Below are 11,055 nucleotides of genomic sequence, written 5' to 3' on the forward strand. Positions count from 1 at the left end.
GTGCACAAAGGTCAATTTGTTGTAGTGTCACATAGACTAAAAGTTTAATAATAATTAGGATATTTTGGATTTTAACACCTTACAAAAGGCTGAAAATGTTTTTTAACACCCCCCAAAAAAAAACTTTTATTTTAACACCTCCCAAAAATATAAAAGTTGGAAGTTAACACCAGTTAACGATTTCCGTCACGGAAATTTAACGTGGGTCCCACAAATTGGCTTGAACTTCAATTTTCACCCAGCAAAACACGAAACTTCTTTCTTCATTGAATTCGCAGCAACCTTCTGCATTGAATTCTTTCTGAACCTTCATTGATTTCGCTTTTGAACCAAAGGAGATCTTGGCTGAGAAGTGGAGTGTAGGGTGGTGTCAACGTTGGAGAAGATAAGCTCAGGAGGGTTTTTGTAGAGCTGGATATATAAATGCGCCGTACATAAGTTCTTCATGAACTCTTCTTCTTACATGATTCATAACATGCAATTGAATCTGCGTCATCAATAATTTCATCACAATTATAAGCCCACTAGAATATAAATATTTCTTTCTCATTTTCCATCGAAGTTGTAAATATGTCTTACTATACTTTGAATGAACATTGACATACACCACAATTATTGTACAGAAAGTAATGCATGCAATATGAGATATAAAATATATGATAACATATTAAACAAATTATACAATGAGTAATGCATCTAACAACTTCGAACATATGCAATGAATAATCCAGTAATCTACGACTCACACATGCATATGAACATACATAGGACTCGAAATAATGCAAGACACTGTACAGTGTGGATTTTAAAAATCCATATTTCATTGGACTTCTGGTCCATGATAAACTTTAATTATTATCATTATGTCGACATCAAAATGGACGTATATTTCAGATCCCTTATTCACTAGTCCATTATATCATGCATATGCATTATTTATCGGTTCCATCATATACCGGTATCATCATATAATTCCTCAAGGTACAATTTTAATTTGCATGCTATCTTGACAATGATATTTGAATACATTTTTCATAGGTACCATCATAATTTTTCTTACATCATAGGCCATCTATTGTAATAATTCAGATATTTACATAGCTTCGTATCAAGGGTATTTTATACACATAGTATTAATATACTATTACACTATTAAAAGTGTTAACTGCACTATCTTGTCATATATCACATCTTTATTTTGGAACCAATTATACAATCTACACTTCAGGTGTAGTGATTCAAGTATATACAATTGGCAAGCTTTATCTCAATGTGCAACATATGTTGATAACATATGGACGAAAGTTGGCTAGAAAACATTTCGAATTACCATTATATATATATAGGGATCATCATTTTAATTCTTTTTTTTTTTTTTTTTTTGCCAACTTACTCCAATTCTCCCCCTAAGTTGGTAAAATATCTCATATATAGGGGCATCACAATTCTTCACCAACTTAGTATACAAATTAAATTTGTAATAAAATTCATTTCATGGGAGGATCATAATCAACAAAATTTATCTCTCAGAAGAATTATATTAAACAAGTTTTTATCTCTTCTAAGAGAACAATTTTAAATCATTATACATTGCATAACACATATGTATTTATTATTTAAATTAAAGAGAAAGAGGAGAAAGTAGGGTAGAGAATAGATCAGTCAATATTATTCCATAGAGTGAGGATATATATACATACAGTATAACTAGTGTTTGCTTAGATAACAATAAACCCGGGATCTAGAACATTTCATAATGATAAAGGAGGATAATGGATATCCACACAATATTTCATAACATAATAGAGTTACTTTGTTTTTATAAGTAGCTACAGTGCTGCACGATGTGATCAGCCACACACTGAACAAACTGATAATTTAATTATATCTACGCTAATATTTTCATTTTATTTTCTAAGAGGATAAGCCGAAGATAGGATAATCTAATTGAACAGAGCCAACTAACCATACATCAGAATTCAGATGCATGAATGAAGTAACAATTTCCAATACTCATGCATGCAACAATAAGTGGCAATTCTGGCAATATGCAACTTGAACCATTTTGTTGTTCTTTTTTACTCTGCTACAAAACCACCCGTAAAAATAGGGGGTATTACTAATTAATGTATTCTGTATTACTTGTGACATGTACAATAAATTACTCTATGCTCTTTAATTTTACTTTTTTTTTTAATAGTATGCTATTTAATTTGAATTTGTTTTATAATAGTATGCTATTTATAATTTAATTGCTATATTAAGGTGGCTAAACACATGAAAAATTTGTCAGCAAAAAAGAATCCTATGTAAATGATAAGTTGTCTAATAATGAAATACTTGTATAGTTGTATACAATAAGTGCATTATTTGACTTTCAGTTTTTAGGATCTCATATTTATTTTACTATATAAGAAATTCAGGTTCATAATTTCACGGGATTATTGGCTCTATATAATCAATGAAAATGAAAATTAAAAAATTGAATTTCATGAAAATTGGATGAACATGCTTATAGTTATACGAGTATATTAGGCGCCACCCTGTCGGAGTGTGATTTATGCGGCTTATATGTAGCTCCCCTATTTGTCATTTATTGTAATTTTATGTCACGTTGCATATCATACTATTTTTGTACAATGTAATTGACTGTTTTATTTCCTAGTTGTTTGAAATTTTGAAAGCATCAAATGGCTATTTGAAAAAATAAAATAAAAATCAATCTACTCTATGATGACCCCTTTGATATGTACAAAACACTAGGAGGTTAGGAGCTTGTTCTAGACAATTTTGAATTTTCGATGATTTTTTTTTGAGATGTACTCGTATAGTATTCAACTTTTGAACTTAATGATGTGCTTAAAAATTCAAACAATTTAATGACATATAAAATTGTTTTTAACAATTTATAATAACTTTAACTTACTATTACAATTAAGTTCAACACCGTAGGTTAAAATAAGTTTCAACACGTTAGTTATGATGATTCATATAGTTACTCGCAGCTAAATGAAATACCTCTCAATAGTTTTAATGATTAAGAATGTGTCTGATGGACTTGAACTTATCTGAAATCAAATTATTAGATCGAGAGCTAATTACTGATTAGCAATGGCTTTTATGTTATATGTACACTCGATTGAACGTAATTAACAACAACCTAAAATAAAGAATTAATGCATGTTACAATAATTATATTTGATTTCTATTAGTAATTCCAATGCTGTGCTTTTTTTCACGCGATCTTCACTTATCCTAACTTATCTCGTCCAATCTTCAAAACTTAATTATTAAAATGTATTATACCTCATCAAAACTTAATTTAGCTAAGAATTGAACTCAGGTTGTCCTTATTAACCCTTATCATCACTTATTATAGCATATTATTGTACCTAATCTTATTATCGAGCTAAATTTGAACTTAGGGCTATATACTATGTTCACTTATTTTCACCTTATTTTAGGGTTGTCTAATAAGTTTACATTTTCCTTTTCTACATGTGTGACCTATTCATTCTTATGTACCATTCAATTTTATCATATTAAAAATCTGGACACTTCAAACAATCAAACACATATAGAGTTAGGTCTTGTTCACATTTATTGAATTGCTGAACTAAACTAAACTAATTGAAGCTGAACTGAACTGATTGGAGCTGAATTGAATTGAGCTAAACTGAATATTTCATGAGAGAAGGAAATTAGAAGCTGAACTAAATATTTTATGAGAGAAAGAAATTAGAAGCTGAACTGAACTGATTGGAGCTGAGCTGAAGTGAACCAAAGTGAAGTGAACTGAACTGAAATTAAGCTGAAGTGAACAGACCCTTATAGTCATGTCACTCATGTAAGTAACTCACATTCGATGCATTGATATCCATGATGTTGTTAATCAACTTGTAAATATTATTCATACAAATGATACAATCGTACATGGCTAGGTTAGTAGGTTACAAACTATTTCAATCCACTGTTCAACAAAATACGAGTAGTAAGTAAGATGAATAATTTGGCATTTTGGCTAACAAAATATAGATTTTTTGTTATTAAAAAAAATCTATAAACTACTCCACTAATGCGGATTTTCCCCTCATCTATCTAGTGTCAACCAGTCATCTAGAAAGAAAAAACAATCCATGCAATTACAAAAAATATTCCCTCCCAAAACCTCACTTTATACATAAAAATTGATCCCATAAAATACCCATTCTTTCTATTTTTAATGAAAGAATACCCCATTCCTTTTTTTTTATTTGTTGAAGAAGAATACCCCATTCTTCTAAGCACCTTTTTGTTGATTGATACGGAGTAACAATTAAGCCAAAACTAATTAATTAATAAAAAACATAATTAGTGTAAATAATTAAAGACAAAAAAAGAATAACTCCTAATTAAAACAAAAAAGCGAAATCAACGGCGTAGGGCCTGGCCCAGTCATATAATGAACATAGGATTCTCAACTCCCCCACTCTAAGGCCCACAACTGCTACCTCCCAATCCCATATTGCCACGTGGACTTCCACCTAGATTCTCTGCTCCTCTTATTTTTGCAACAATAAATTTAAATCAAAATTAAAAATGAAAACTAAATAAAAATCCAAACTTTGGAAATTGTTTTGGATATATAACAAATTGGCGGGCATTCACAACAAATTCAAAACCCACCCCCAAAACAAAACCCTAATTTTCCCCCCTTTCTTTCTCTCTCTCTCTCTCCTCAACGGCGCTTTCGTCAGTTCCCCCTTTCTCTCTCCTCAAGGTTTGTGGTTTCTGCTTTTCAATGGAGTATTATTTTTGTTGAATTTTTCTGGGTTATTTTTGTTTTAATTAGGGTTTGGATTAATTGCATTTCTTTTCGTTTATCCAGTGTTTTTTTTTTTGTTGATTGTGTGCCATTTTTTGTGGGTTTTTCTGGGTTTGTTTTGATTTTTTTGTGGGTGTGATAAATTAGCTTCCTTTTGGTTGTTTTTCACCTGTTGGTAAATTCATGAAATGGGGAAAAAAATTGAGGGATTTTGGTTGATTTTGGGGGGAATTTAATTGGTTTTTATGATTTAGGGTTTTTGTGGGTTTTCCTGAAATTTATCATTTCTTGTTATTCTGCTTCATTTCCTACTACTTTTTTGAAGGTTGAAGTTTGACTCACCTTTTTCTGGGTATTAATTGCTTGTTTCAGGTTGAAGGAGATTGATTGGTTTATTTATCTATCTATTTATATTTATAATTGGGGAAAAGCAATTCATTGGGTAAGTGGTTTATGGAAAAGGGATCATTTGATTCATTTGAATAGAAGAGGTGAAATTAAGGTTGATAATGGGGAAAGTATCTCCTAAAGAGAAGGAATCGAAAACCCCGAGACAGAGAAGACGACCCAGGAATTCGAACAATAAGTATTTGAGACCAGGGGCGCTTGCTCAGCTCCGGTACAGCAAAGCGTCATCTACAAAGTCTTGCACCGATTTAGGGAAGAAAAGGATTGCATTATCAGATTCCAAAAAGGTTGATAATAATGATAATGAATCGGTGATTGCACAAAGGCCTGTTCCTATTCATGAGACTCCCTTGATGTCACCTGAAAGATTCGGGTTTCCTACTGCGGTGTCACCTTTTGATTTAGTGAGACAGAATAGTCTTCTTAAGACTCCGCAGACTCCTCGGTTTGAAGACTCTGATTCTGAGTCCCGGCTCGAGTCTCTTCCTATGGATTTATTGGTATATTACTTTCCTGTGATTTTTATTTCTACCATTATTTTGTATATGATGACTTGACTTTTTTGCATTGATTATGTCGTTTGGTAAAGTGACATTATTCATCATTCTTTGGGTGGAGTTTACTGTGTTATTCAAAGTATTGAACTTGAAAGTCCTGATTGCTTATATGTTGATTGAAATGACAGTATTTTGTTAAAAAAGTACCTTTTGCTAAAGAACTCTATTCAGTCATCGTTTATGTTTCTTAGTTTCACTCATCATTCCATTCTTTTAAGACTAGAGAGCTATAATATATGAACTCTAATGATGTCGAATATTCTGTAAAGTGAATACTTGCTGAGGGAGTTCTGAGTCTGTTTGAGTGTCATTTGCTGTAAATACAATCTAAAATATCGTGTATCCAACACCTAATGGTTATTTGATTTTTTTTTTTCAATACCTTGGGGCCAATAGCTTATTGACGCACACAAATCGTTATAAAAATCTCTTCATCTTTTAAGGCTGCCAAAATATTTGTTCAGTAACCAAAATGGATTTTTGATTTGCTCTTTTCACTATGAAGTGGTAAACAGTCTAGGGTCAGTTGGAGACAACCGATCTTAATACATTTAGTTAGAAAAAGTTCTGTAGTGTCATCATGGTTTTAACTTAAGGTTTTCTCTGGCTAGGAGATGGCAAGACAGCAAGGAGTCAGGTTATATTTTGCTGTATATTGTGATTCTGTATTTATTCTGTAATTTAAGAAAACATGGAGGGGTTGTGAAAGTGATGTATCTTGTGAAAAAGAATGAACCAAGATGTTTTATACTTCGTACTTTGTATAAGAGTTGCAGTTGCCACTTGCCAGTTTTATGATATAAGAGGGACTTAGTAACTACACTCGTGATGGTTATGTGTTAATTGGAAGCTTCAGTTATTACTGTATATGCTCCTGATGTGTTATCTCTAATTTAAAATTTGAGTTTGCTCTTGACGGTTATCTGTTCTGTTTTTGTATAATCTGTGGTACCAGTTTTGCCTAAGTTATGTCTGATGAATCTTCTTAGGTTAAAGTCCTTTGTCACTTGCACCATGATCAGCTAAAAGCAGTATTTCATGTTTCCCAACGAATCAGAATGGCTGTAAGTTCCTGTATTCCTTGCTTTCTGCTTATTCAAGCCCTTCGCCCTTTCTTTTATCTCCCTCTTTTGTTTATCAAAAGAAAATTTTATCGTAATAATTTTGTGGATATTATGTGGCAGGTCACTCTTGCTCGACAGTTTCACTTTAATTATACTACTCCTGATCGATCTCGCCAGGAAATGTTGAGTACAATGACTCCACTTGCAACAGAACACTGGCCGTTCTTCAGGTCTGTATGCTGAAATTGTTTATTTTTCCCAATTGTAAATAATATACGGAAAAATCCTTAAAATTGGATGTAATTGCAGCAAGGGAGAAGGCAGGGGTTTACGATTGGCAAGCCCACATACCCCAAAAGCGCCAAGACATGGCCCTCGGCCACCTTCTCGGTTAAAGTATACAGAGATGAGGCAGGTTGCTGCTGCTTTGTTTCAAGAAGCGTCACTCCCTTCAAGGTGCATGGTCCCATCTGTTATGTCAAAACCCCTCTGCAAAAATCGAGTACTTTTCTATGAAGATGAACTATGTCAAGCTGTGGCTCAGAACAAGCTTCGTTGATCTGTTATAACGATGCTGCTTTTAAGCTCATGCTCGCTTGTGTATAGTCTGTCTTTGATTCCTTAGGGTTTGTTGTCCTTGTGTATTCTGTTAAGAGTCTTTCTTTGTTTGCTTGCTATTAGGTTATCTCAGGTGAAGTAGGAGGAGCATGCAGTTTTGTAGTGTGAGAGGCGTATACTAGGGCTTTCAGTGACCTTGTTTTTTTGTTGGGTTGGGTTGAGGTCATGTTTATTATAGAGAAAATAACGTGTTTCGGAATGGCTGCCTGTATATATTAAGCTATATAGTATATCTATATATAGTCGAAGAAAAATCCCTTGTTTTCTTGAAAATGGCTATAAAACCTTCATCTGTATAATGCTGTCTCTATTCTGTTCTTCAATTCTGTATACAGTTTTTTGAACCTAATGTGTCTTAAAGCAGTTAATGACCCATCACTCACAAAATTAAAGATCTGTTTATATGAACACGATATTCTTACATCGTGACAAGTCATGAATAATGTATTACTAGAGGATCTAATGGACAAATTTTATACTGCATACGAGTAAAACAAAGTCATAAGATGTTGAATTTATGTATAAACAGGAGAGTTTCTTCGAGCTTGGTTTCTAACTTCCTGCAGATGATGCCAAGTACATGTAGTTTATTATCTCTATTTGCTTTCTAAACGAATTTATTTGCGCTGGTTTGAATGAGCTCATGGACAATGAGTCTGTAAGCTGTCTCTGTTGGGTGAAAACTATCCCAAAATAAATATTTCGAGGCATCTTCGCAGGACAGGGGATCCGGCTTTGCACAAAGTACAGACGCCTCTAGGTTCCCAGTTCCGCAACATCCTTTGTCTACAACTTCGAAACCTAGCAAAAAATGAAGAAACACAGTACGCGTTATGTAGTAAGGAAATCTAAGTGCGTTCTCTTCTTTTAATGGAAAATGTTGGTTACCTGATTGAGAAGGATTGTTTATGAGATTGAGAAATGGGTTGTAGATGTCGAGGTACACGATTCTAGAATCCTCAAGCTTTTGGTTCAGAGAACTTAGCTCTGAAATAGCTTGTTGTTGAAAATACTGGAAGCTTCATTTTCTTCTTCAGCGCATGATCTTAAGAGACCGCCATGAAATATTCTTTGTGATGGAAGACAACCACAAGGTGGTGCACTCAGCAAACCTATTCTTCTTGCTCCTAGACCATATAGTTCCTATAAGTTTCAATTGTACAATTACTATTGGCAACAAAATTAATGTAATCAAAGCCTGTTCTATAATTAAGAGATGATAACATAGTACACTAGTCAAAAAACATGTTGGTATTTATTTATTGTAATTTAATTCTGTATTAACTTTTTTTGAGGGTTATGAGAGAGTTGTATAGTCACGTGACGCAACCGTTGTATAAACAATCTTCTATTACAGGTTTTCAATTCCTATGACAATAGCCTAACTGCTCTACAGTCCGTATCTAAGTAGGTGTTATTTTTATTTCTATACTCGTAATATTCACTCCTAAGTTATTGTCACAATTCTCCAACACACTAAGTCCTAATAAGGGCCTGTTCTCAGCTGAACTAAACTGAAAATAAACGTATGAGAACAGACCCTAATATCATGTATCTTAGGATTTATTAAAAAGTAGCATTAGATTTTGGTGTAGAGAAAGTCGCGAGTATAAGTTGTCTAAAATAATGAATGTGCCTCGAAATTACCTGCACGAAAGAGGATGCCCAATTAACTAGTAAATCAGTATATGTGGAGATATCGTTGTGAATGGTAATAAGAAGTAAGTGGTAGTGATATCATTGCTTCCAGCACTAACTAGGTACACACTTTGGGAAATGATGGATGATGTCGCGTTTTCTCCTACAGCATCCTTGAGCTTGCTTATATACCCTTTAAATAAATTCAATTGGTCTTGTAATGTCATAACATTCTGCACTTGATCAAAACATACATTCATGTTAGTCGTGCCATTTAGCTTAACTTGAAATTTCACATGTTCTTTTAATTATTTGTATCAAAACGTTAACGACTCTCTTTGTCTTAAAACAATTAAAAGAATGCTTGAAAGAGAGAAAGAAACCGCGAATTTAGCTGATGACGGATCATAACCAGCAAGACCACACGCAAAACTAACACCAGTAATTAGGTCACTAATTTGGAGGTTGGATCCAGATATGGAGGCACTAGCTCTTTTATCCCGAGCTCTTCAGCTATAATAAACACAATCGAAGTAAAAATTTTAGGGGTAAATTTAAATAAATCGGATTTACAATAAAATATTGTAAATCCGTTATAAATTATCATAATATGAATAAAAATTACCTTGAAAAAAGTTACACTTATGCCTTATTGATAAAAGTTATTCGAAAAATTGTAAAAGTGACCCTAAATTTGATAAAAGTAACACGATGTACAGTAAATTACTATACACCGGATACAAAAGTTATTCAAATTTTGGCATGTTATAATTTCAGCTTTCTCAAATCCCCTTTGATAATGTATACGAACTTACGAAGTATCTCTTATAAGATTTTAAGAACTTGAAAACGTTGATTTAGTGGAGACTATAACATGTTTTTTTTGAAAGCAAGACTATAACATGTTTGAGGCAAAAGAGAGTTTAATGTTTGGTTGAGAAAATTTAGAACGAATTTTTTTTGAGTTAAAAAAAGCTATTTTGAAAAAGCTAGTAATATGAGCTTTTTAGTGAGAGAGGTTTGATGTAATATATGAAGGGAATGAAGTAAAATAACTACTTATACTAAGAATTCTCAAACTAAAAATAAATTAATGTGTTATGCATATATTCTTATTGGTTATTTTACACATTAGAGAAGACTTTTACACAAACAAATACGTAGTATTCAAGCAGCTAGACTTACAATCACCCTTTTTTTTTTTGACAAAGACTTACAATCACCTAGCCAAACCAACTCATACAATAAGTTAATCCATTAGTTAACATGCCTATACAAACAACTAACTTTCTATTAGGACAAATTAAACAAGTCAAAAAACAAAAAAAAAAAAAAAAACCCTACTTTGAATTGTTAACCAACTTTTTAACCAGCTAAGAAGCTATTTACCAATAAAAAGCCAAAAACTATTTATCAAACAAGATCAATATCTAAAATAAAAACATACGCGTACTAGAAGTAAAATTACCAATGAAATCGGAGGGGACTTTGCCATTGCTATATCTTCCGGTAGGTACACCTCCAGGAAAATCCCTCCCATAAGGTGGGAAATTAGCTTTAGCAATAGTAGGAAGGTAGTTGTTGTTTCCTGGATCTACTATTGAATCTCCAAAAACTAAAAGGGCTGGTACTTTATATTCTTTTCCTCCCAACCTTATAGCATGTACATAAATGTGTAAATATGAGACCATGACTATACTAAAAACCATAATATTATTGAGTTTTGAATAAGATATAATTTCATTATATCCCAATATATTATTCATTTCTATTTTCTGTTTTCTCTCGTTCTCTGTTTGTAATCAATGTTTCCAATTTTAAGCTAAGAGTGTACATTATATAGGCAAGCATATATTTGTATATCGTATATTTGTATATATATACATAATAAAGGGTGTGTCATTTCAATTTTGATTTTTAACTCAATTTAACTTGTGTATTATGTAGTCGACTACATGTACGAACC

At 32.6% G+C, this 11,055-nt stretch overlaps 2 protein-coding genes across 3 annotated transcripts; one reads left to right on the forward strand and one right to left on the reverse strand.

The window, feature by feature from the left end:
* The first annotated feature begins 4,244 nt into the window (after nt 1-4,244).
* On the forward strand, nt 4,245-7,747 carry LOC110724347 (F-box protein At4g35930-like). 2 transcript variants are annotated; one of them, XM_021903774.1, is made up of 6 exons: nt 4,245-4,759; nt 5,177-5,712; nt 6,759-6,833; nt 6,954-7,063; nt 7,143-7,289; nt 7,515-7,747. In XM_021903774.1, exons 2-6 carry the CDS (start codon nt 5,314-5,316, stop codon nt 7,531-7,533), a joined length of 750 nt encoding a protein of 249 aa, XP_021759466.1. In that variant the 5' UTR covers nt 4,245-4,759; nt 5,177-5,313; the 3' UTR covers nt 7,534-7,747. The 2 variants fall into 2 exon arrangements, with proteins under 2 accessions (XP_021759466.1, XP_021759462.1); XM_021903770.1 differs by having other exon boundaries at nt 4,247-4,759; nt 7,143-7,747.
* Nucleotides 7,748-7,824: 77 nt separating this feature from the next.
* Nucleotides 7,825-10,916, reverse strand: LOC110724339 (GDSL esterase/lipase At3g14820-like). Its single transcript, XM_021903763.1, is given in 8 exon segments — nt 7,825-8,252; nt 8,340-8,444; nt 8,447-8,594; nt 9,099-9,160; nt 9,163-9,322; nt 9,473-9,558; nt 9,561-9,602; nt 10,558-10,916. Coding segments are annotated over 8 exon segments (1,095 nt in total). The 5' UTR covers nt 10,856-10,916; the 3' UTR covers nt 7,825-8,058.
* Between the last annotated feature and the right edge of the window lie 139 nt (nt 10,917-11,055).

The sequence above is a fragment of the Chenopodium quinoa genome, unplaced genomic scaffold (genome assembly GCF_001683475.1).
Source record: "Chenopodium quinoa cultivar QQ74 unplaced genomic scaffold, ASM168347v1, whole genome shotgun sequence".
Taxonomy (NCBI): domain Eukaryota; kingdom Viridiplantae; phylum Streptophyta; class Magnoliopsida; order Caryophyllales; family Amaranthaceae; genus Chenopodium; species Chenopodium quinoa.